This window comes from Phoca vitulina, unplaced genomic scaffold (assembly GCF_004348235.1).
Source record: "Phoca vitulina isolate PV1807 unplaced genomic scaffold, GSC_HSeal_1.0 scaffold27, whole genome shotgun sequence".
NCBI classification, from domain to species: Eukaryota; Metazoa; Chordata; class Mammalia; order Carnivora; family Phocidae; genus Phoca; species Phoca vitulina.
In genome coordinates this window covers 23,452,085-23,478,022 of record NW_022589730.1, presented here as the reverse complement: position 1 = coordinate 23,478,022, position 25,938 = coordinate 23,452,085, and the positions used below count along the sequence as shown (strand labels likewise).

At 52.7% G+C, this 25,938-nt stretch overlaps 1 protein-coding gene across 5 annotated transcripts in view; it reads left to right on the top strand.

Annotated features, from left to right (window-relative positions):
• MAPK4 (mitogen-activated protein kinase 4) overlaps nucleotides 1-23,450 on the top strand; it is a 143,780-nt gene extending 120,330 nt beyond the window's left edge. For all 5 annotated transcript variants that reach the window (XM_032422914.1, XM_032422913.1, XM_032422917.1 and 2 more), the window contains exons 3-6: nucleotides 11,467-11,611; nucleotides 12,882-13,043; nucleotides 17,897-18,098; nucleotides 20,779-23,450. In XM_032422914.1, the coding sequence (XP_032278805.1) occupies nucleotides 11,467-11,611; nucleotides 12,882-13,043; nucleotides 17,897-18,098; nucleotides 20,779-21,475 (1,206 nt within the window). In that variant the 3' untranslated portion in view covers nucleotides 21,476-23,450. The remainder of the gene's footprint in view (nucleotides 1-11,466; nucleotides 11,612-12,881; nucleotides 13,044-17,896; nucleotides 18,099-20,778) is intronic.
• The last annotated feature ends 2,488 nt before the right edge of the window (nucleotides 23,451-25,938 follow it).

The window sequence follows — 25,938 nt, the reverse complement described above, 5'->3', positions numbered from 1 at the left end:
AACCCTCAGTTTGTTTCCTGAGATTAAGAATTCCTCATATCAGTGAGGTCATATGATACATGTCTTTCTCTGTTTGACTTATTTCGCTCAGCATAATACCCTCCAGTTCCATCCACGTCGTTGCAAATGGCAAGATCTCATTCCTTTTGATGGCTGCATAATATTCCATTGTATATATATACCACATCTTCTTTATCCATTCATCTGTTGATGGACATCTTGCAGCCAACATTTCTGATTGCTTTTGTAACATGTAGTCACCTGTGCCTTCGGCCTCCTCCACCTGCAGACCCCAGCCCCAGCAGGTGCAATCGGTCCCTGCCTTCAGGGGCCCAGAGATGAGTGAGGGGTGCGGTGTGCGTTTCCATCCACACACAGCACATTCAGCGGGAGCCATGATGACACGAGTCCTTGCTAGTATAACAGAAGACAATGGCTAACAGGTCAGTGTTTCCTCTCTCAGGTAAATGTGCGAACAAGGAGCTTGCCCAGTATTTCCCAAAGTGTATCCAGAGAAAGGTTGGTCCCCAAGACACACCTAGAATATAATGCTTATGTGGACAAAGAGGTGTGCCAGCTGGTGCATCCTGAACCCCATCTAGGAGATCCTGAGACTATACATAAACTTCTTGGTTGTTGCCCACCTGCCTCAGAGGTTTGTCCGTTCACACGCTGTTAGCTCCTCCCATCAGCATCTTTGGGATGTGGGCCCATTTGGGGAAACCCTGCCTTAACTCAAAGTAGTGACTCCATAGGGGAGACTTGCCAACCCCAGACCAGGGAGGTAGCCAAGTTCAGAAGTAGCAGGGCTTTTCTGGCTCATTCTCCCCCCATTCTGCAGGCAGCTACTTCCTTTCCTATGAACAGGCTGGGCCCTGTCAGGGGCCTTCCCACGGCAAGAGCCCTGCCCTGACCAGTGGCAACTTCCCCAGGCTCCTGCCCCTCGAAGGCCCCTGAGAGAGGGATTTCTAACCCCTTCAGGTGAACTGCCTGGGCCCAACGGCCGTCCCCGCCCATAGCCATCTGTGTAATCACGCCACCCCAGGACTCCAAGATCTGCCCCTCCCTTCTAAGATCCACCTGACCCTGCTTCCACAGAAAAAAGCAAGATCACGACAACGTAGCTCTCACTTTTCGTAGTCTCGATTCCGTCTTAGTTATCTTTTTTTAAGATTTTATTTATTTATTTGACAGTGAGACACAGCGAGAGAGGGAACACAAGCAGGAGAGTGGGAGAAGGAGAAGCAGGCTTCCCGCTGAGAAGGCACCCCAATGCGGGGCTCGATCCCAGGACCCTGGGATCATGACCTAAGCCGAAGGCAGACGCTTAACGACTGAGCCACCCAGGCGCCCCCATCTTAGTTATCTTTAACAAAGGTGGTGGTGTATACCCCAGAGCCTTCTGAGAAAGGGGAGCCCAAGAAGGTTCTTCTGAGCATGCCCTGCAAGCTGAATGGGGGAGAAGGCTTATCCTCTGGGAAGGGACGGTGCATGAGCAGCTGTGCGGGGAAGGGCAGAAATGGGGACAGAACTGTCTGCTGTGGGACTTGATGTTGGTCCTGTGTTGTTGAGCTCCCTGCCATAGAGCAGGGACAGTGACAGCGCCCACCCGGTGAGACTGTCATGATAATCAAATGGAAGAACCTGGAGGGCTCAGGGTGGTGCCTGCCACGTGGAAGGCTCTGGCGCAGACGCCCGATGATCGTACTCGTTACTCCGGAGTGCCCTGGGGGCAGGGACGTCCTCTTTTCTTTTTGAGAGTGGAGACGGAAGGGTTGCAATAAAGCGCTGAGTCTGACCTTCACCTTGGCCCCCACCCCCACCCCCCGGCAGGATTCGCAGCCCAAAGGGCCCCGCTGCCGGGCTGCAGCAGCAAGATAATGTCAGATAGAATCTACAGCCACAGCCCACACCTGAGGGAGCCCCTGGATTTCGGAGGGCCGGACTTGAACATGGCTGCTACTCTTGCCCTGGGATTTTAATGTGGCCAACAAACTTCAAAATAATTTATTGGCTAGCGGTCATTTCCAGAAATTCCGCTATGGGCATATCAGCCATTCCCTTGGCTTGCATTCATTCCATTAATTCACCACATTTAAAGTGAGCACCTCCCCCGAGCAGTGCAGGTGGAGATGGAATGCCTGGCCCCTGCCCTCAGGATCTCCCCTACTACAGAGTTGTGAATTTAGAGACGAAAGGGTCCAGGAGCACAAAGCCTTGCCCAGTAAGCCAGGCAGAGGCGGGAGGGGCTGTGGTAATTTCCCCAGCTATGAAATGAAAAAATAAATATTTATCTTACAGGGCTGTCAGGAGGTCTTGCATCATAGGTGCTCCACAGATGTTCCTTCCCTGCCCTGCTCAAAGACTCGCAGTTCTCAGTGATTCATACCTGGATGTTCATGAGAGATCTCAGAGGAGGGTTTGCGAGGGGAGGGGAGAAGGTTGAGCGTGCTGCCCTCATTTGGGGGTGGAGGTGGGGGACAGAAAGGGGCGACTTGGGGCTCAGAGATGAACATCTTTGATGTTCCCCACATGGCCACAAGGATCACTAATGTCCCCTTATCACAGAGGCCTTCCCGGACCACCCACCCAATCCATCACTCTGTCTCCTTCCCCTGCTTTCTTTCTATTCTCGCACCATCTCCATTGGACATATTATACATATGCTTGTTCACCTGTCTTTCCGGCTAACAAGTACACTCCATGATGACAGGGACTTTGTTTTGTTCCACTGCTGGGACTGAATCTCAGCACTGCCTATTTTTAGCCAGTCTGGCCTTGTTCAAGTTGTTCACCACTCTATACTTTTCTCATCGAGTCATTTTGATAATGAAATGCGCCAATAATAAAGCAGCACTTGGCACAGTGCCTGGCATATCATAAGTTTTCAATAAATGGCAGCCATTATTATGACTGGTTGCTTTCCAGTGAAGTTTTGCTTCCCACGGGTCAGCCATCCGGAGGAGAGCTCTGTGGCTACTCAAGGATTCATCTCCTCCTGAGTGGAGCTAGAAATAGAAGCTGCACTAATTGGGGAACCTCGAAAATCCTGCTTACCTTTCAAAGCAGTTGAACTAACATCTGTAGGACACTGGTTCTCAAGTGTGGCTCTAAAGTGGGATCACCTGGGGACTTTTAAAAAGTACTGATGCTCCGGTCCTACCCCCCGGAGATTCTGACATAATTGGTACGGCGGGTGGCCTGAGAACCGGATTTTCTCTTAAGTTCTCTAGGTGCTTCTAATGTGTAGCAGGTTTGAAAGCAGCTGCCCCAGGGTGCCACCAGATTTCCCCTCGAAGGTCAGCAAGACGAATGTCTAATTAGGGCCTGGCAGTTAAGGCATCTTCCTAAAGGGAGTCTTTGCTCCCAGACCAACCTATTAAAAATGAGTCACTTGGGCCCAGCAGGGCCCCTCATTTAAAGGTTGCTGTTGTGGTGCAGCATCCTAAGACTCTAGCGCCCCACAGAGGAACGCTTGGGGGCCAGGAGCACAAACAGATGGGGAAACTGAGGCTGAAGCAGCCAAACATGCCTTCCCTCCATCCACTTGTCTAACCAGCTCAGCGGCCCGTGCTGGTGAGGATGGGGGAATAGAGCTGGTGATCCTGGTACGTCTCCAAACAAACAGAACGTTTTGTCATGTCTGTGAACTGTGGTAGAATTCAGAGTTCATGCTTTGGACCCTGTGCGGATAATGTCCAAAGCTTTTTTTTTTTTTTTTTAATGTTATGTTAGTCACCGTACAGTACATCGTTAGTTTTAGTTCCATGACTCCAAAGCTTTTATCTGCAGTGTAAGCTCTAATTTTATTAGAAGACAACCACATTTCAAGAAAGCGCTTTTTAGGGGTGCCTGGGTGGCTCAGTCGTTAAGCGTCTGCCTTCGGCTCAGGTCATGATCCCAGGGTTCTGGGATCGAGCCTCACATCGGGCTCTCTGCTCAGCGGGAAGCCTGCGTCTCCCTCTTTCTCTCCCCCTGCTTGTGTTCCCTCCCTCGCTGTGTCTCTCTCTGTCAAATAAGTAAATAAAATCTTAAAAAAAAAAAAGTGCTTTTTAAAAAGAAGCCCACCCCATTGCTCCCACTCTCCTGCTGTTTAAAAGTAAGAGGCAAGGGGCACCTAGGTGGCTCAGTCAGTTAAGCATCCGACTCTTGGTTTCGGCTCAGGTCATGATCTTGGGGTTGTGGGATCGGAGCCCCGTGTCGGGCTCTGGGCTTTTCAGGGAGTCTGCTTCAAATTCTTTCCCTCCACCACTGCTCCTCCCCCTGCTCACTCTCTCTCTCTCTCTGTCTCTAAAATAAATAAATAAAATCTTTTTAAAAAATCAATAAATAAAAAATAAAAGTAAGAGGAAGTACATTGTGCTGAGTGAAAAAAACAGTTGCAAAAGGACCTGATTTTACTGGTATGGGTCAGATTCACAGAGACAGAAAGTAGAAGGGTGAGGCCGGGGGCCGGGGACTTGTTTAATGGGGACAGACTCCATTTTGTGAACTAGATGCAGGTGATCGTTGGACAACAATGTGAATGTACTCAGTGCCGCTGAATTGTACGCTTGAAAGTGGTTAAGATGGAGAATTTTATGTTAAACGTATTTTGCCACAATTGGAAATAAATTATTCTTTTTGGGGGAGGAGACGTACAGGGGTGGGGATAAATTATTCTTCAAAAAGCGATTCTATTGGGGTGCCTGGCTGGCTCAGTCGGTAGAGCACGCGACTCTCGATCTCAGGGTCGTGAGTTCAAGCTCCGCGTTGGGCGTGGAGCCCACTTAAAAAAAAAAAGGCAATTCAATTCTGTCATCATTTTTTTTTTTTTTTAAATATAAAGAGAAGTAACCACATGGCGTCTGTAGGCCTATACGAACTTAACTGGGCTTTGGTTGATTTCCATGGAAACCTAGGAAGAGATTGTGCATTTCACTGGCCAGGATCCCCCCTGTGCACAGAGTAGGGAAGGAGCAGCCTGGATGAAAGTGGACAGCAGATCAGCATTGAGGGCATCTTGAAGTTAAGGACAGCTCAGTGCAGCTGACTGAACCGTACTTTCTTCACCCATGTGTATTGTAACTGCATAAACAGAATGTACCCGGTGGCTTACCAGGGATTGTCCTGTGTACTGGGCTTTTAAGACTGTGTGTTTCTTTCCTCAGCTTGAGAGATTCCCCGCTGCATATTTTCATGGAAATGAGTTTAATAGAATGAGTTTGGAGTCAGCAATAAGAAAGGCTCTTTGGCTGTGGTGTTATTTCTTTTAAAAAAGGCTTCTAACATGCCTGATAGGGATACTGGCACAAATAAGAATTATACCTTAGGAGGGAAAAGACTGGAGGAGGAAGGCCGCACGTCTTTGCTTAGAGGAGCCTCTGGGAGGGTGTTGTTTTTCTAAATGATCTTTTGATGAGTGTCTCTAATACAAAGAATTAACCCCTATTATAGGTCAGCCTGCTGCTCTGATGGAGAATCTGCCGGGCCTGGGAGCGAGGCAGATCGTTAGTCCTTAGGGCCAGGCGTGATATGCAAGATAAGCTAGGGCCTTGCTGGCCCGGGTGCAGTCCTCTGACCTGCAGCATCACCTTGTCCACCTGATGACCTGAGTGTGCATTTAATCGGTCCAGGTCCCCGAGTATTCGGGTGCACACCAAAGTCTGTGAAGCGGTGCTCTGGACACCCACCGGGAGGGTGGTGTTGGCGCATCTCTTCACAAGGTTCTCCGTGCTGTGCCTGGATGCCTCTGCTTGTTAGGAGCCCAGTCCTCCCCTGGACAGCCCTGATGGCTTTAGAGGCTTTTCTGATGTGAAAGGCAGCCGCGCTGCATATTCAGTTGGAAGGCGCTCCAGCCACACAGCCTGGGGTGGAATCCCAGCTTGCCACCGACAGCCTGTGTGACCCTGGAGAGATTGCTTACCCCCTCTGTGCCTCCAGATTCCTCCCTGTAAAATGGCTATAATGAGAGTCCCTGCCTCACGGGGTTGTTGCGAGGATGAAGTGAGTTCATCCATAAGCAGAGCAGTTTGAGGAGCTCAGTAAATGTTAGCTGTTATTATCCTATTACATAGATTTCTGTCTCCTGCTTTGGCTCACATCTGTCCCCAGAGCCTCAGAGAACAAGCTTAACTCCTCATCCATATGACAGCCTTGCAAACGTCTAAAGGCAGCTCTCGGGACACCTGGGTGGCTCAGTCAGTTGAGCATCTGACTTTTGATTTTGGCTCAGGTCAGGATCTCAGGGCCGTGAGATTGAGCCCCGTGTCCGGCTCTGCACTCAGCATGGAGTCTGCTTGAGATTCTCTCTCTCCCTCTCTCTTTGCCCCTCCCCTAGCTCGTACACTCTCTGTCTCTCTCTCTCAAATAAATAAAAACTTAAAGGCGGCTCTCATGCCACCCACCCCCTTTATGTTCTCCAGGCTAAAGGTCCCCAGTCTTTCCCATTCCTTGTGTGACATCTCTTTGATTTCCACAGCATGCCCACCAGAAGGTCTTTTGGGAACTTGCCCATCTACAAGAATCACAGCATCCATGCAACAACCCGCATTGACCCCTAAGGCTAAAAATTTTACTTCTCCGTAGTCTGACTTCTTTTTCCCTTGACCTAGTTTCTTCCAGATCAGACAGGGGTGCCTCTGTGTGCTGCAAGGAAGTGTGGTGCCCAGGGGCCTTCCCAAGGCCTTCCTGAGCCCCAGGATCCCCTGCTCTCCAGAGAGCAGCATCCTGCTGCCAGCCAGACCTGCAAGCCTCTCCAGGCTGCAAGGGACAGGGACTGCAGAGCCACGTAGCTGCATAAACGCCCTGCCGGGTAGTAAGAATCCACAAGAGCCCTACCAGAGGATGCAGACCTGCCCAGGGCAGACGGGAAAGACAGAGCAGCCTCTCACAGCCTCCGCTGGAACTCCTGTCCTACCCACGACCCCTCCTTCCTCAATCCGCAACCCTCCATGGCTGCCTTGGTTCTTCCTGGTGTTCTCAAACTGGGTGGGGGCACACAGGCTCCCTGGGGAGCTCATTCAAGATGGAGACCGATGACTCCAAGTCCGTAGCTTTGGGCAATCTGCACCTCTCACCAGCACTTCTGATTCTCGTTGCTAGGGGTCTGCTAGCTTTCAGAACAAAGGTCATTTTCCTCAGCCCCTTTGTCCACATGCCCAGATGTCTCTCTGTCCCCTGAGCACATTCTAGGTCTTCCCACCCTCTGCCTTGACTCACACTGGTGCCCATTGTCACCACAGAGCTATCTAAGATGTCTCCATCCATCAAGACCAGCTCAAACCTCATCTCCATGAAGCCTTCACTGACCCACCCGCTAAACAAAACCTGCCCCTCTGCATTCTGAGCATGCTTCTTCCTCGCTGCTTACCAGGACTCTGTTTGGTGTGCGTGGTGGTGGAGATCCAGCAATGGACAGTTTAGAGCATGGGCTCTGAAGACAGATACCTTAGGCCACATCCCCGTCATATGACCTTCGGCAGGTGGTGTTACTACTCCGTGGAGAGCCTGCATCGAGGGGCTGATGGGAGGACCGCAGAATGAACGCGTGTAAAATGCTAACACGGGGGCGGGCGCCTGGGCGTGCAGTCTGTTAAGTGTCCGACTCTTGGTTTCAGCTCAGGTCATGATGGCACGGTCGTGAGATCGAGCCCCGCGGGCTCTGTGCTGAGCCCAGAGTCTGCTCAAGATGCCCTCTCCCTCTGCCCCTCCCTCCCACTCTCTCTCTCAAATAAATAAATAGATCTTAAAAAAACAAAAAAAGGTAAAATGCTAACACAGTGCTCAGCATGGAGCAAGTCCCACATAAATGTTGACCGAGATCATTTCCTTATCCTTCTGACAATCATATTGAATATTTCATCTCTTTAACTACATTATATGCTCTTTGAAGACGGGGATGGTTTTAATCATCATCTTCATTTCCACCGCACAGGGACAACACATGCCAGAGACTTCCTGTAGAGAAGGTGAGGCTATCAGAGTCCCCCACCATCCTGGCCTGGGAGTGGGGGGCAGCCCTCGGCAGCCATTCAGTGTGAGGGGAGAAACCAGCCTTCGCACCTTGTCACACACACACCCCCCACCACACAGCTACAGTTGACTGGGCTTTTATTCTTCAGAGAATGTGTCCCCTTTTAAATTCTCCCCATCCCGGGGTGCCTGGGTGGCTCAGTCGTTAAGCATCTGCCTTGGGCTCAGGTCATGGTCCCAGGGTCCTGGGATCGAGCCCCACATCGGGCTCCCTGCTCAGCAGGAAGCCTGCTTCTCCCTGTCCCACTCTCCCTGCTTGTGTTCCCTCTTTCACTGTGTCTCTCTCTCTGTCAAATAAATAAAATCTAAAATAAATAAATAAATAAATTCATTCTCCCCATCCCTGTGAGGGGCCAGAAGGGTGAAGTAGAAAGCATATTGGAACATGCCTTTTCCCCCAACCTTCTGTCTCCCAGACACAAGGGATCAGGCTCGGGGGGCTGGTGGAGGCAGACAGAGCAAGTGGCACAGACCTGGAGGCCCCCCCGCCCATGCTGGCCGCGGATCGGAGCCCACGCTTCTGCTGCGAGTTTGAGCAAGGCTGTTCTGAATTCCTGGCAGGCAGCTGGGACTGAGTGCAGTGTCCCTGCTCCCTCTGCCCAGAGGGTGCTCAGAGCGTTAATTGTACCTCCCCTCTGGATCTGTTGGGGGTCCCTAATTACCCTCCTCAGAGGGCAGCGGCTGCTAGATGATTTCCCAAACACCTACGGTGCTTTTAAAATCAAAGCCTCCTGTTGGCTGTACCGGACCCTAAAAGGAAGCAAAATGGGCTGGCTGGAGCCATCGCTGAAGAAAGCCCAAAGGCCCCCAAGACAGGGTCTAGACAGGAAATCCTGGCCAGCTGCCTCCCAGGAGCACCTCCAGAATCGGCTTCTCACCAGGAACACCAGGGGACAGGGTGGTAGGAGGAAAGGGACCCTTGGGAAAGGGCAGCTCCAGTCTTGCCTCTTATGTGCTGAGAGGGGGCCATGGAGAATCGTGGCAGTGCTGGTTTCCTGTCTCCTCAGAGCAGTGATCCCTTATGACTCACACAATGGTGCACCACATGGAGACCAGGTCTGACGACTGAGGACACGTCCCTCCATATCCAAATGGAGCTGAAACCATCCCCCCCACTGCAGGCTCTGACAGAAAAGCCATTTAAAGATATCGGTTGAGCCCATCTAATTACTGATTTGTGAGCCCTTCTGATAAAACTGAGTCTCCACTCCTGGGTATTCTTTAAATGTACATTTTTTTTTTATTCTAGAAAGTTCTGACTTTCGCCCCATCCACTCCACTGAAACTTTCTTGAATTCAGATCACCAGTATCATGTTATGGGCCCCAGAGCCTCTCTTGCTTGGACACCCAGGGCTCATCTCAGCTGAGGGCAGGACCCCTGCCACCACCTCCTTCCCCATGTCTGCTCCCCCGCCCCAGGAAGGGAGCCTCCTCTTTGTTCTCATCCCCCCTTCTCCAGGATTCCTCTTGCTCCAGAACCTGACAGAAGACACTGCAACTTCCCAAATTCTCCTCTGCCCTGTGGCTTCTGAAACACATCAGTATGTCCTCTGTTTTCAAAAGGGCTTGAGGGACAAGTGACCATAAGGAAGCAGCAGGTTCTCGGTTTTCATTCCAAAGTAAGAAAGTGGGTGAACTTTCTCAGCTGCTGTCGTGGCCTGGCCCTCATTTCTGGCCCCGGGGGCAGCCTTGCCCATGCAAACATCTTTCTTTTACTTTCCAGGCAGGTGTTTCAGAAGGAAGCCTCCCTGTGTCCCCATTTCAGTCCTAGGTGCTGCAGCTAGGCAGGTGTTAATGACAGGAAATTCCATCCCATAAAAGACTGCTCGTTTACATATCAGAGAAAACCCCCTTCTGTTGCCTCCCCTCTGGGTGACTCTGCTTTTGTCTTCCTCTGGCAGTCTCAGCCTCTGACTGGAAAATCAATCAAGCCATTCCTTATTTATGACCTGCCCACCCAGAAGTGAACTTCTACGATTTGGCTTGTATCTGCAATTTTTTTAAGGTTTTTTTTTTTTTTTTTTTTTAAGATCTTATTGATTTAGAGAGAGAAGAGGAGAGAGAGTGTGTGTGTGTGTGAGTGGGGGTAGGGGCAGAGGGAGGAGAGAATCTCAAGCAGACTCCCCACTGAGTGCGGAGCCCAATGAGGAGCTCAATTCTACGACCCTGAGATCATGACCTGAGCTGAAATCGAGTCAGACGCTTAACCGACTGAGCCACCCAGGCGCCCCTAAGATTTTATTTTTTAAATAATCTCTACACCCGACATGGGGCTTGAAGTCACAACCCCGAGATCCAGAGTCGCCATGTTCCACCGACTGAGACAGTCCCATAGAGGAAAGGGTACTGCTGTCATAATGCAGAGCTCGGAAGGTTTAAAACACTTAATATATATTTGCTAAACAGATAGATTCTGGATTAATTGATCAAAAGCTGCCGGGTATTTGGGCTTCTTAACTTTTCATCTGCCTGGGTCTGTGATAGTGCTTAAGTCAGTAAAAAGGGCAATTCAAATGCTAAATGGGGAGTTACATCAGCGGATATCAAGACCATCCCTAGAATCTCCCACTGCCTCCCTTCAGTCTGAACTGTCTCACCTTGACCTCCCAAATGGGTCTACCTTCTCTATTTAGAGAGACTGTTCCAGGTCATCCAAATGGACACCTCCCAGGTTACACTGTTGGCCCAACTTCCTGAATTACATAGAGAACAATTTCCTAGTTGCCTGGCTATATTTTCCATTCTGTGCTAAACCACTTACATCCCCACCAAATCTTGTAGGGAGGGATTCCGTCCCAGCCCACAAATCCTTGAGCAGTGGCTGAAATCAGCTAGGACATCTATGCCCCCAAAAAGACACTGTGGATCTTAAAAAAAAAAAAAAAAAAAAAGAGACACTGTGGAGCTCCCAGAATCCTCTGGGCCAACCAGAGCTGCATCCACTCTGCCATTTAGGGCTGTTGCCATACGCCCTTCACCTGCACCTGTTATGAAGCTGGCCTTCTGCATTGTCAGCAGGGGCTTGGCGTCTCTGGCATCGTAGCCACATTAATTCTAATCCTTAGCACCAAAGTAATTGGCTTGATTTCAAATGTATGGCTATTGCTGAGATTCAGCCACTGGATCAATGAAATTCCAGGTTCTCATCACTACTCTGTTGTTGGTGGTAATGAACTTGAGTTTGGCTCCTATGTATCGAGCTTTTGACTAGATGAGGGAAAATTTGTTTTGCATAGTTACGTCAAGTTGGGGTGGGAAAGCCTTCCTTCCAAAACAGTGGTATCTTGCCTCCTTATCCACAGAGGAGAACCCCTGGGCTTCAGGGAAGGCTCCAGAGTGAAAGGATCCCGGATGGCGTGCTGTCTTCGGGTGGAAAGAAACAAGAAGGCACTTGGGGGAGAGGGCATCTCTGCACGTGGCTGACCATCGGAACTGGGGGTTTTGTCTTCCAGGGTTATCTGTCAGAAGGGCTGGTAACCAAGTGGTACCGCTCACCACGCCTGCTCCTCTCCCCGAACAACTACACCAAAGCCATCGACATGTGGGCCGCCGGCTGCATCCTGGCCGAGATGCTCACGGGGAGGATGCTCTTTGCTGGTAAGTCACTAACCATGCCATCTTCCTTCTCCTCTGGTGTGTTCTATAAAAAGGGAGAACTGATTGAAAGAAAAAAAACCCCACAAACAAACCAAAAAACCATGCTAACCACAAAACATCCTAGTCTTTCTCTTTAAAATGACCTGTATGGCTTTATGGACTTACTTGGAGGCCCCTTATCATTTCTGGCAAAATACTGGAAAGGCTAAAAATAGCCTTTTGAGGGCAGAACCTTTAAAATCAAGTAACTACTTCTGTTCAGACACCTTGAGATTGACTGCTGGAAACATCCATCCTACATTTTCAGCCCCTTCCTCTTCTCTCCCTGCCACTGTGAGCAGTCAGTCTGGAGTGTTCATTTGGTGAGGGGACCCCACAAGGGGCTCCCAGAGTCCCTGAACTGACCCTCCATGAGCCCACTCGGGGGGGGAGGCTGAAGGGACCGCTTCTGTGCAGAGCCTGAGCCGTAGACCCCTGCTGGGGTAGCATCCGCTTGGTGCTCCGCCGGGTGTCGTTGGGGGACACGGAGGAGCCCCAGCATAGGCCGCCGGCTTCTGGCAGATTGGAATCCTGTAGGAATCGGTGGTACGGGGAGGACACTCTGAGCAGCTAGATGAATCTGGGGACTTCTCAAAGATAGAAAGTCTTGGTTAAGGATTTAAACTGGTAGAAGTAAGTGGAAAGGCTACTCAAGCAAAAAGGGAAAATGGAAGCAATGGGAGTAAGAACAGCCTGTGGGTCGAGGGGGACAGCGAGGGGAGAGACCTGACCCCCACCAGCAGCTCCAGAGCGCTGAGAGAGCGTCAGGGCAGCAAAGACGGGTTGCGTTTCTGAGACTCATAAAGACTGAAGCTTCTTATGGCCGAGCATCCAGCCTGATGCCTGGCAGGGAGAAGGTGCTCAGTAAGTCATTATTTAGTGAGGGAATGAAGGAGCAAAGGAGAATAAATGCCTGACTCCATCCTGTCCCAGCACACTTCTTCCACGGACCTGGCATAGCCTGTCTGGCTGACTCAGTCTATATCAGACGGGTCCATTCCAGAGGCAGAGACATTTGATAAAGCCAAGCCCCAGAGATGGCAAGCAACCTGCTTATAGTCACACAGCAAGTTAGTGGCCGAGTGAGGACCAGAACCCAGGTCCCCTGGCACCCAGTGCTGCTCCCAACGGCCTGCGCCGCCCCTCCCCGGCCTCCCAGAACCACACTGGGGCTTCCGTCACCCCAGCCACTTGGGCAACATACTTAACCATCTGGTGTTTGGCTCCCCAGGGGCTCACGAGCTGGAGCAGATGCAGCTCATCCTAGAGACCATCCCTGTGATCCGGGAGGAGGACAAAGATGAGCTGCTCAGGGTGATGCCTTCCTTCGTCAGCAGCAGCTGGGAGGTGAAGAGGCCGCTGCGCAAGCTGCTCCCCGAAGTGAACAGCGAAGGTACCTCGGCTTGCAGCATGGCCAGCCTCCGGGAGGCTGCGCTCTGGCTTCGCCCTGGGGGGCCGGGCGGGTGGTCTCCTTCCGGAACGACCAAGCCTAGTCCCAGACAGAGAGGCCAAGGCCACGCCACTGTGGCGGGAATTTGCCCTAGCTACTTCCAGACTGAGCGTCATTGGCCCCCGGAGTTCGGCCATCAGGCAACTCTCCAGGCCGTGCTTGGTGGTCTTCCAGAGTCTACCCCCGTCTTTGCTTACTTTTCCTTCTCGTCTTTCTCACTTGCCTTCCTCCCTCTCCTCCTTCATCTCCCTCTCCCTTGTTCCCCTTGATGATGTGGTGCAGAGAACATGAGTTTTACGAGCTTGAGACCCAGACCCAGACTCAATTCCCAGGTGCATCGGGAGTAGCTGTTTGGCCTTGAGCAAGTTTCCTAACCTCTCTGCATCTCAGTTTCCTTAACTGTAAAAGGGGTACAGTAATTCATGTCACATGGGGACATCGTGACGGGTAAGTAAAACAGAATGTGTAAAGCCCCGGGCAGAGGACAGTTGCTCCATCATCTTAAATGTTAACATTAGGGGCGCCTGGGTGGCTCAGTCAGTTAAGCATCTGCCTTCGGCTCAGGTCATGATCTCAGGGTCCTGAGATCGAGCCCCACACCGGGCTCCCTGCTCGGCCAGGAGCCTGCTTCTCCCACTCCCTCTGCCCCTCCCCCTACTCGTGCTTGTTCTCTCTCTCAAATAAACAAAATCTTTAAATAAAACTTCAGCATTATCACTGGGCCTCATACCTACCAGAGGCTTCCCTACCTATGTTAGGTAGGATACAGGTTCAGCCAGTTGGAGGAGACACTCAAATTCTTAGTGGCTTAAATAAGATTTATTTCTTATTTAAGAAAAAAGAAGTTAAGAAGCGTATTTCTCTCTTCTATAATAATCACAAAGCAGAGAGTCCAGGGCCAAGACAGTGAGCCTGCTGTACGAAGTCATCCAGGGGCCCAGGCCCCTTCCATCTTGTTCAGCCATCCTTGGGTACTGCCCTTACGACCTGGAGGAAGGTGGGGAAGGAGGGCAGGTCCGCTTGCCCTTAAGGTCATGAGCCGGAATTTGGACACCTCCCTTCCACTCATGTTTTATTGACCAGAACTTAGTCCCGTGGCCCCAGCTCACTGCAGTGGAGGCGGTGAAATAGGTATTTATTCCCCACCACTCGGTGTCCATTATTACGAATGAGACCGTCAAGAAACCAAGAACTTGGACCACCACTGTCTTCTAACAGTGTCCTTGGCCATGATCCCCACTCAGTCATAAGCTGCCTCAGTTTTCTCTTCATTAAAGGGGAGGAGGGATCATTTCATTCACCACAAATTAAGACTCAGCCCATCTATATTTGTGTCCTAGGGCCCTGTAGAAATCCCACCATGAGACAAGAGGTGCATTCACCTCTCAGGAATTCTGGATCAGGGACGTGTCACCCCCTCCCCTCCCCCAAGCAACCACACACACAGCAGCCCCTCGGTGCCTTGGCTGTCAGAGTGGTGGGCTGTTTCTCAGCAAAATCAGAGTTGGTCCCGATAGGAGATAAAGCTCCTCACTGTTGTCAGCAGCATCCCCCGACGTGTATTAAGCCACCACAGTGCTAGAGATGGAAGTTCAGAGACAGGACAGGTGCACTCGCTGGGAAGATGGTGAGAACAAAGAGGTGAGGTGAGAACAAAGACTGAGGAACACATCCTAAGGGGCCAGCAAGAGCCCCGGGTATTTGGGGGAGAGGAAGGGAGCAGAGAGGGACAGAGAAGCTGGCCAGGGGGACATGGTGAGGCCCGGATCAGCAGGACGAGTCACAGACCTGTTGGTAGGAAGTGAGGCTGGAGAGGTGAGAAAGGCCGAGAGGCCAGTGAGTTTGGACTTGATCCTGTAGCTGAACAGGTGTTCACTAAAGCCAGGCTTGCTCCACTCTCCCGATCTACCAAAACTCAACTCCAACCAAAACTCTCTCGCCAGCCTCTGGCCTTGAAAAGAGGTCTCCAGCTGACCTCTGGCTTTAGGAGAATGAGGGGTCCCAGGAATTAAAATATCGGTGGGGAGAGGGCACCAAGCCCACCCACCCAGGAGAGCCGGCTGGTGACCTGCGGTCCCTCCGTCCGCTGTACATCAGAGGCCCCACAGGCCTGGGAAGAGGCAGAATGTCCTCTGGCTGTAGCCCCCAGAGGCTCAAAGGGCAGCCTGAGTGACTGTCCCCCAGCAGCTGACACAGCCGCCGGAGCAGGACGAGGGAGACAGGCCCCGAGACCATCATATCGAGGCCTCACTTCTGAGGTCCATTTAATCTACGAAGTAAATGTGTCACAAGTAACAAATCTGATGAGGAAACCTAATACGGAAACAAGTAAAAGGAGTGCTCTGGGTGAAGCAGGGTCGGGGACCTCAGGGCCCACCTGCCTCTCAGTCTCCAGAGATGCCCCTGAGGATCCTTCCAGAACCCCGGGGGCTTGGGGAAGTCCCGTTTGAGTTCACTGGGCCACAGGAAGGTGACAGGATGGTACGGAAGTCTCATTATATTAGAAATGCCTTCAGAACATGTGGGGAGGTTGAGCCCAGAGAAGAGGAGTTGGGGATTGGGGAGGGTATGGTGGTTTCTGTATTGAGAAAAACAAAGCTAGTGCCATGGCAGATAAATCTGGAACTTCCAGGGTGACCCTGCTAGCAGTGTATGCACGGCTCACCTCCAGTCCGGACAGAGTGGGGGAGCCTGGGGCTCTCCCAGGACCCAGCTTGTCAGAGAAGTGTCTGCCATCTTCAACACACAGCTTTCAAGGTCCCCCTTGGACACCCACTTCTGGCCGAAGCCAGGGGAAGAGAGGGCAGAGACTCTTGCAGGAGGCTTTTATGCATCCAGCCTGGAAGTGGGGTCCACACCTCACTTCCTGCCCTGCTCGCCAGGCCCCAGTCACACAGCACATCGAACTGCAGGGGGCGCTGGGAGATGCAGGCCGTGGTGTGTGCCAGGCAGAGGGGCCTTGCACAGGACCTGGCTGCTTGCTGCGCCCTTGAAACCTGAGGGGACCGATCCTGGGGAAGAGAGAACATGCCGACATGGGGGACTCGCAGAGGGCAGAGCTAGGCCCGGGGGTAGAGGTTAAAGAGGGTAGATTTAGGTTAGAGACAAGAAGGGGTTTTCTAATATTTGGGCTTCCGGAAGCGTCTGGCACCTGCTAGAAGACCAGCTGTCAGGAAGAGGAAAGAGGAGACTCGTTTTTACTAGAGTCAGTGGGGTAGACTTCGGGTTTGGCACTTTCCAACTTCAGGGTTCGCTGGGTCTTTGTTAAAAATAGTGATGCTGGTAATGATGCCTGCCCACGTTTAGAGCTTCAGCTCTCTCCTGTCCTTGTCAGAAGGTCCAGAGTAATAGGCTGGGCCGAGGGAGGGCGGCAGCCCAAAGAGGGCAAGGCTTGCCCAGCCTGGAGCCAGACAGGGCCAGAGCGGGCTGTGCACTGCGGAGCCCGATTCTTCCAGGCCCTTCCCATCTGTGAGGCTCTTTCAGGTCTCCAGCCCTGACCCAGAGGCACCCCCTGAGCCTCGGAGCTCTCGGCGGTGATCAGAGCTCCTGCTGCTTTATGGATCCTTCGGTCTAGGCGTACAGAGCAGCACCACATCCTCCTGGGGGGCCGTGACCTTCTGAATCCGTCAATTTCCTGAATCATTGATGAATTTTCCTGCAAAGAGACCCAGGGCTGGTGTGAGGGGCAGGGTCGTGGTTGCGCCTTGAGGCTCTTGAGCTCAGCGGCCTTTCTCCCTTGCCACAGGGGAGGTAACACGATTAGCCAAGTCGCGATTTAAGTGGAGCCTCCAGCACTGAGAGGTAATGCAAACCTCCAGGCTAGACCTTGCCCTGAGATAACCCAGGGCAGAGCCCACAAGGCAGATGGCTGCCCCTACCCCCGCTTGGGAGAAAGGACACCAGTTCCGTGCGCAGAGCTGATCTGTAGCCAGTGCGCACCCACACAGCCCGATTGGCTGCCGAAATTTCGATATACTTTCATGCAGGTTGGCAACCAGCCACCACACAAGGCTTCGGAGTGTCCTTTCCTGTCCCCAGGTTCCAGCTGCCTAGGACCTCCCCTTGATCTAGACCCTAGTCCCCAGGAGGGCTTCAGCTTGGTGGTTAAATATTTTAATATCAAGCCCACCTGCCCTTGTTTGTCAAACCTCCAGGAGCAACCTATGGTAGGAAGGCTGGACTCGGGAGCCCTGGGCTAACAGGCCCTGTCGCACCTGCCTCACCTTTCAGTGACCTGCCTCACAGGCTCCTCCACCCACCCCAGCAGCCCGCAGTCCGCAACAAGTGGGAGTGGGTGTAGAGACACCTCGGCTCCCCCCGACCCCACAAATGGAGTCACCTCTGAGGTGTGTCCCATGCTGTCTTGTAGAGGATGCCTCCCCACCCCGCAGTGGGACCGAGCGCCAGGTGCCCACAGGAGGAACCTGCTCATGCGCACATCCCGTACTGGCTTCTTCCCCCCTCCCCTGCCTGTGCTTCCAGGGATGGTCACCACACAGACTACCTACAGCGCAGTCTCTGTCCCTGGAGAAATCCAGCGTAAGGCAGACTTATAGCCCCACACCTGCTCTTAACCAACGGCAACTCGAGCAAGTCACTTTACCCCGCTGGGCCTCTGTTTATTCATTTGTGAAGTCAAAAAAGCAGTATCTGCTCTGAATTCATCACTGGATTGTGATGAGGGTCACAAGAAAGGAGAATGGCTAAAAACCTTTTTACAAATGGGAAAGTACAAAAAAATGTCTCTGCTAGGCAGGGCAGTGAATGACCTTTATGTCCTGTTTTGCTCCCTGTAGCCATCGACTTTCTAGAGAAGATCCTGACCTTTAACCCCATGGATCGCCTAACAGCCGAGATGGGGCTGCAGCACCCCTACATGAGCCCATACTCATGCCCCGAGGACGAGCCCACCTCACAGCACCCCTTCCGCATTGAAGATGAGATTGATGACATCCTGCTGATGGCTGCCAACCAGAGCCAGCTCTCCAACTGGGACAGGTGGGGTTCCAGGAGCCTCCAGCCCTGGAGTCTAGAATCCACGTTTTCATCCTCCCATTTCTGTTTTGCCTCTGATCCTCCATGACCTTTCCCTCTGTCTCCCGAGCTCCATATCCCATGGGGTGTTTTCCCCCACTTAGCTTCCTGCCTTTCTCTCTTGTCCCCAGGCACTCCCAGTAGATGAGGATGTGTGGGTCAGGGGCCTTCCTTTGTGCAACCCAGCCACTACCCCTTTCCTCCCCATCCTGAGTATACTAGAGCCAGGGCTCAATACAATGTTCAGCGACATTTAAGGAGTACCCATCACTGGAACGCACTTCTAGCGGACTGGGAATCTGCCCTAGAAAAGTAGACTGTGCCAGTGCACGACAAGGAGACAATGTGACATTTATTACCGCATAACACTTTCCCAGGGTCCTCATTGTTGGCACCTCCCAAGAGTGCCATTAAGGGGGGTGCCATTATTATTACTGCCCAGGGACACATGACGGAGCCACAGCTCAGAGAGGGTAGAGACTAGCACCTTGCCACACAGCCAATGCCTGCCTCGTGGGGGGCCTCCTTGATCTGCATCTATGTCAGATACCGCTGAGCAGTCACAGGACTCTTGCCTGCTACACCGGGCTGGGCCTCCGAATCCTTCCCCACACGGTGTGCCCGGAAGTCACTACCAGTGATTCAGTGTTGGGTAGAACCCACAATTTTTAACAATCTCTGTGTAGGCATGTTAGGATTTTTCGGGTCCCTTCCTATTCTGATGTTGAGATCAGGCAGCTAAACATTTGGGCATCACCATCTGCTAATCCGGGGAGGGAGAGCCGAGAGCGGCTCAGTTTAGAAATAGAAGTCAAGGGCTTAGCAGCTAGGACTCCGAGGGTGCCTAAGTGGGAGCCCCGCTGCTGTGGGAATGTGACAGCTAGTTACATAAGTGACAGATGAGCAAGTTCTCCTTTTCAGTCATTTGACAGATGATAGGTTTCAGAGTGAGGAGGCACGGAGGGAGGGCCAGGGCAGCGCTGCTATTTTTGGACAGGTTTGTGGGTTTGTTGTTGTCGATTGTTGTTATCAAGAGTTGCCAGCAAATAGAGATTAATGAAGACTCTTCCTTCTGCCGCCCCCATGCTTTTCCCGCCCTTGACTGTGGTCCCTGCAGCCCCTCCCCCTCCACTCCACGGCGCTTGAGGGCACAGAGCGCTGGCCCAGAGAGGCCCATCCCGTGCTTATCATGGCTGTGGTGCAGGGCTGGGGCCAGGAAAACTGTCGCAGGGTTTCTTTGGCCACTGCCCACCAACTCTGACCATTTCTAAACCTGACACAGTTCTGCTCCTGACTTTCCCATCACACCTGCATGAAGGAGATGGGCAGTCCATGGGCAGACTCCTTCCTACAGGCCCTCCTGCTTTGGGCAAATGGCTTAACCTTGGATGAGCACCAGCATCCTTATCTGTAAGGCAGCGTGATCATCCTAACTCCACAGAGTCTCTGTGAAGACTTCAGAGAACCAATATTTGGCCTTCAGTGTGTAGCAGCCAGGGATTAGGGTCTTTGCAAGTTCTTCCTCCTAGAAATCTCTGCGATTTCTAGGACCCTTGTGGGAGCAGGCGGTGTTCGCCTCTGGGGGTGACTCCTGCGCTCATGGTGTCACTGGGCAGTGGGCAGGCAGTCCTGGGGCCTCCCTGTGCCTCGCAAACCACATCGTGTGGACCGCTCTGGGCGCCTGCCCTTTCACAGCCAAACCTGCCTGTCCTAGGTGCATTGGCTTTTCCCGTGTGAGCACGAGGCATCCTGTACCATGAGCAGCTGGTCGTTGGCTCCCTCCACACGGTTCTGCATAGAGCACCTGGCACAGGGAGGAGAGGGCCCAGCTCGAGCTGATGGCCCGCACACCTGCCCTTCGTTTGCTCTTGGCTGGCTGGCTGCTCTCCCTGGCTGCAGGGCAGTTGACAGAAGGCAGAATTCCAAGGATCTCTGGCCTCTCCTGAGGGTGTCGAGAATCTTTCCACTTGCACTGCACTGCTGCAGGGTGCTGGGGGGGCATCTAACCAGACCCACTAAGGCAAGAGATCTTAGCATCACCTGGGGACGTGTTAAAACCGTGCTGATGCAGAGCCCCAGTCGAGACCTGCTGAATCAGGATGTGGGGTGATTCTAGTCTGAACCAGGCCTGAGGAGCACTCATAAGGGCCCTGCTACTCAAAGTGTGGTCCCCGGACCAGCAGTATCAGCATCACCTGGGAGCTTGTTAGAAACACAGAATCTCTGGCCCCATCTCAGAGCTACTGGATCAAGAGCTGCAACTCAGCGAGGGCCCCAGGCGATTTGCGTGCAGGTCAGAGTTTGAGGAGCGCTGCACTGGGAGATCCGTTTGAAAGGAGGCTCCAGGAGGACAGGGACTTTGTTGTTTTGTTCACTGCTGTGCCTGGCACATAGTAAGGTGCTCAAGAAATAGCTGTAGGGTATTGAATGAGTACAGAAGAATACAAGGGTTAAGCCAAAAAAATCAGTCCCTCCACCGGAACCCCGGGGAGCGGGGGGCGGTCACAGGACCAGAGGGACAGGGAAGGAACGGAAAGGCAGTCTGTGCGTGGCAGACAGGGATGAGGGGGCTTGGCTCCCTCGGGGAAGGCAACTCACCCGGGGGTCCAGTCACCCACCATTCCGTCTGTCTGCACCCTTGCAGGTACCCTGTGAGCCTGTCATCGGACCTGGAGTGGAGGCCGGACCGGTGCCAGGACACGAGCGAGGTGCAGCGCGACCCGCGCGCGGGCTCGGCGCCCCTGGCGGAGGACGTGCAGGTGGACCCGCGCAAGGACTCGCAGGGCAGCTCGGAGCGCTTCCTGGAGCGCTCGCACTCGTCCATGGAGCGCGCCTTCGAGGCCGACTACGGGCGCTCCTGCGACTACAAGGTGGGCTCGCCTTCCTACCTGGACAAGCTGCTGTGGCGCGACAGCAAGCCGCACCACTACTCAGAGCCCAAGCTCATCCTGGACCTGTCGCACTGGAAGCAGGCGGCCGGGGCGCCCCCGAGCTCCGCGGTGGCCGCCGACGCCGGGCCGCACGAGGACGAGCCGGCCAGCCTCTTCCTGGAGATCGCGCAGTGGGTCAAGAGCACGCAGGGCGGTCCCGAGCGCGCCAGCCCGCCCCCCGACAGCCCCGAGCGCCGCCTGTCTGCCTCTCCGCCCGGCCGACCGGCCCCCATCGACGGGGGCGCTAGCCCCCAGTTCGACCTGGACGTGTTCATCTCCCGCGCCCTGAAGCTCTGCACCAAGCCCGAAGACCTGCCGGACAATAAACTGGGTGACCTCAACGGCGCGTGCATCCCCGAGCACCCCGGTGATCTCGTGCAGACCGAGGCCTTCTCCAAAGAAAGGTGGTGAGGGAGAGGGGGGAGCTCCAGGCCCCCCTGAGCAGAGGCCGCCCAGGGAAGCCGGGCCTGGCAGGAAAGGGCTGGCCGCCCCCCACCCCGTACCTCCACCGCCCCTTCACCCCTCTCTGCTGCCTTGGGGTTAGCAAAACACAGGAAGGATCCGAGGAGGGAGCGGAATGTCCATTTCTTAAACTGCCTTAATAACTAGCCTTTAACCTCTGGGAGCAGGTTTGAACAGAAGCCTAGTTTGGGGGTTGATCACTTTCCCAGCGAAGAGGGGGCCCTTGCATTTTACAGGTGGTGGGGTGCGAGGGAGCAAAGTGTCTTAGACAGCAGTCTGCAAGCCTTCCCACCTGGCCGGGTGCAGAGGAATCTTGCCGGCGGGGTGTTGAACCCGTCTGGCCGAACTAGCCTCACTGACAGAGGAAGGACAGTGAGGCCCCCAGAAGCCAAGGGATGTGCTTACCACCAGGGCGAGGCTTGAAGCCCAGTCTCCTGGGCCAGTGTCTGTCTGCTCTAAGCTGTCTTCCTCTGCTGGGGTCCCTGTGGCTTTCCAATCCAAAAACTCGGTCCAGGATGTTTCTTCCCTGCCCATCACCATCTGACCAATCCCATCTTTTATTCAGAGCAACGTTACTTATATTCCAAAATGGGAAACTGAGCCAGTTCTACCCCACTGACCAACCAGATGTTTTCTGGTTCCTCAAGTACTTCCGTAGTCCCACCTGCCACGCCCCTGTATTTGCCACACCCCTGCGTGGTCTGAACACCTTGGCTCAGCTCAGTTTGGGGTCTGTGGGTCCAAGAACTCATCTTCCAGGCCTGAGCACACACCTCCAGAACTCCCTATGCACTTTCCTGACACATGCACGGATGCAAGGTCATGGCCCCAGTTCCCCAGGGGATCTCATACACAGGTGAGTTGGAAGACAGCAGTTCAGTAACAGCTGCAGCCCAACACCCAGCCACATACACACAACCCACCCGCACACACATACAGAACTCCTCTCCCAGCCTACCTCGGGAACTAATGTCTTGGCACGAATTGCTCATTTGGAGTCAACAAGGCCACGGGGTGCCCGCCACAGAGCAAATGCGTTAGGAGAGAAGATTTCACATGGGACCTATCGTGCTTCATGAATACTGACCTTGATTTTGATCATCCATTTAGCCCTGGCAAAGAGCGTTCCCTAAAGAAAGGCATGGAAAGCCAGTGGCCTTAGGGGCAAGGAACCCAGCAAGGTAGGAAGATGGGAAAGGCAGGGCGCCGCCCACAGAAGTCCTCAGGAGTCAGGCAACAGCGTAGAGACCCCAGGACACAGGAAGGGCTTCCAAGCAGCCACGCCCCTCATAACTTCAGGCTGAGTTGGGAGCAGGTACACGGAAGGTGTCCTCGCCCACAGAGCCTGGGGTGATGGTGTGTGGGCACAGCAAGCCCTCTGCGGAAGCATAGTCCATCCCCTGGAATGCGCCGCCATTCCCACCACTGGTATTCTGCTCCCCCCTGCACCCCCAAAGATACCCACAGGAGGTCTAGCCAGTCTGTAAACAGAGGACTCCGCAGCGTTGGCCCTGGGCTGTGTTCATCCTCACCTCGACAGCACCTTAAACCCATCAGCTAAGAGTTGTGCATTGAAACCTGCAACACGTTAGAAACTTATATTTAAAAAGAATTAATCACACTGACCATAATTTTTAATGGAAAATATGTAAACATGAAGTGTTTGGGTTTCTTTTTCTTTTTTTCTTTTTTTTTTTTTAAAGAAAAGGAAATATACACCGCTCCTCATGTGCCATTTGTCCTCAGAGGGCGGCTTTACTTTTTTGGTAAAGGACCAAGCTGCTGACCTTGACCAGGAGTTCATATATAATTGTTATTATAGAGGAATTGTTATAACTACTCATGTTTTCAAAAGATCTATTAAACTTGATCAGGACGGGCCAAATAAAGTTTTATTGGAACACAGATTCCTTTATTCATTTAAGTATGCTCTCATTCATTTACATATTATGGGCAGCGGTCTTGGGCAGCGGTTGATTCATTGGAGCCTGGCTGGCTTCTCCCTGCATCCCTGAAACCAGGGTTTTGAGGGGTTGCAGTCAGTTGGAGGGGAGGGGAGCGGAGAATCTATATGGATTGGTAGTGAGGGAAGTGATTCCAGAACCACCTGGGTCGGGTGTGGTGTCCATCCTATAAATTTCAAACCATATCTCGGAGTTAACTCCAATCCTTCTGAGGAAGGCTGAGCCAAAGGTGGCACCAGTCCCAGAGGGGCAACGTCATGAGATTTGGGGGAGCCAACACCCACAAATGCCTGCCCGAGCCACACTTCACAGGTGCCCAAGAGTCCCCTCAACTGAAGTTCACCCCTTTGTAAGACCCATCAGGCGCCTCTGAGCCCCGTGCTCAAGGGTCAACTCTACATCCATTCATTCACATATTGTCTGATCCTGTCTCCTGTCTTCTACTCCCAACACTTCTGACACTAACTGTGAGTTTTCCGTGCCAGACGGTTCTCCCGTTCTCTGCACAGACGTTGGACGTGGTGTTCCGCCCCTCCGGACACTTCTGCCCAGTGTGGGGCCTGATCTGTGCAGTAAGGAAAGTAGGATGGGGCACTGGCTTAGTTTCCTTCAGAGGCAAATCCTGAGACAAAAAATCAAGTGCAAGTAATTCGGGAGTGGGAGGAATGAGCTCAGACGACACTGCTAGAGCGATAGGGAAATGAGGGGGAAGGGAAGGAAGCGGTCAAGGTGCAAGTCATCACTGCGGGAAGGAGGAAGCATGTGGAATGACAAGCTTGCGGCTAAGAGCAAACCTCTTCAACAATTGCTTCACTTTTGGTCTCCCAGAGCAGCTAGCAAATGAACCATAAATGGTTTACATCTTCTCCATGTGAATTCACAGGCTCAATACTAAGAGTTGTAAATGACTGAGAAATGCCTTTGCAGAAACAGACACTGGGAGCCATGTTGAGTTGGTTCGTGCCGTTGGCATGGTATCAAACATGGTTGTGGGGGTTCCAACATCCATCACCATCTCAACTTGGTTCCCTCAAATCAGTCCCTGAGATGGGGGTTCCTCAGCAAGTGACTGATGGAAGGAATGCCCTAAGCAGAGGGGGAGGACAGGAAGCAGATCAAGGTTGGGGAAGAATGCTCAGCCAGCATGTGGCCCGGGTAACCGAGACCAGCTTCAGCCTGACGCCACAGAGAGCTCTGGAGCATGAATTGCACCAGGGAGTTGATCCCTCCTTGAGGAAAAGAGAACAGCCTTTGTGGCCCCATGTCAGCTAGTCACTGGTGGCCATGGGGTGGTGGAGGAACAGAGCGCATTCAGCCAAAGCCAGTTCTCCTAGGAGCAGCTGTGAGCCACTTGGCAGCCAAAACCCACAGCAGCTGGGCAATGGGTACACTCACCTCACCTGCTGAAGGGGATCTGGGCAGGGTACCTTCCACATTGCAGGACAGTGTGCTAGGCACTATGGGGGTAAAGAGGTAGAAGAAAGACCTGCCCCAGCAGATCTTAATGGTTTGGGTGGATAAATGGGGCAAATATATAAAACGTCTGAGGAGAAAATCAGAGACTGCCACAGTTACCCCCCTGGGGAGCCCTCCAGGGCCCAGTTCCAGCCCTTTCATTATTAATTTCCTGCCATTAACACTCCCCAAAGTCACTTCTCCACCACTGCTCCCCACCACAGAGTTCTCAGCCAAGTAACTCTTCGGAAGGGGGTCCCCAAGACCACCCTCCAGCTTCAATAATTCACTAGAAGGACTCATAGGACTCAGAAAAGCTGTTCCGCTCACAGTTATGGTTTATTACAGTGAAAGAATACAGATGAAATCAGCAAAGGGAAAAGGGGGGCAGCCCAACTCCAGGAGAAACCAGGCACAAGATCTCAGGGGTCCCCTCCCTAGGAAGTCGCACGGGGACATGCTAATTCTCCCAGCAACAACCTGTGACAACCAGCGGGTATCACCCCAGCCTTGGCAGCCAGGATTTCTATTAAGGATCAGGTCAGTTGGGTAGGACCGTGTGACTAATACGAGCTACTGTGTGTCCAGCACCCCACTCCAGGTCAAACCGAGACAGTATGGCCTTGACCTCAGCTGTACAAAAACACTCCTGTCAGGAGAATCCAAAGGCTCAGGAATCACTCCCAGAAGCCAGTCAAGGGCCAGTCCTTCTGAAGTTAGGCCTTCCTTCGGAATGTACAAGGTTTGAGAAACGGGGACCCGGGAAGTTAACCCTCTACTACATGGTGAATATATTTGTGACATTGAACGTATTTGTGCCTCCTGCAATTCTAAAGTCGTGTGAGAGTCTGTTTTATGTCAACATTTACAGCCAAGCTGAAGCAACACAGCTATGTATCATGGAAATCTTAAGAATATGCAGCACTATTAAAATATAACAATAAAAACATGCATGCTGAGGCAGGTGTTAGGCAATCTAACACCTGAGATCCC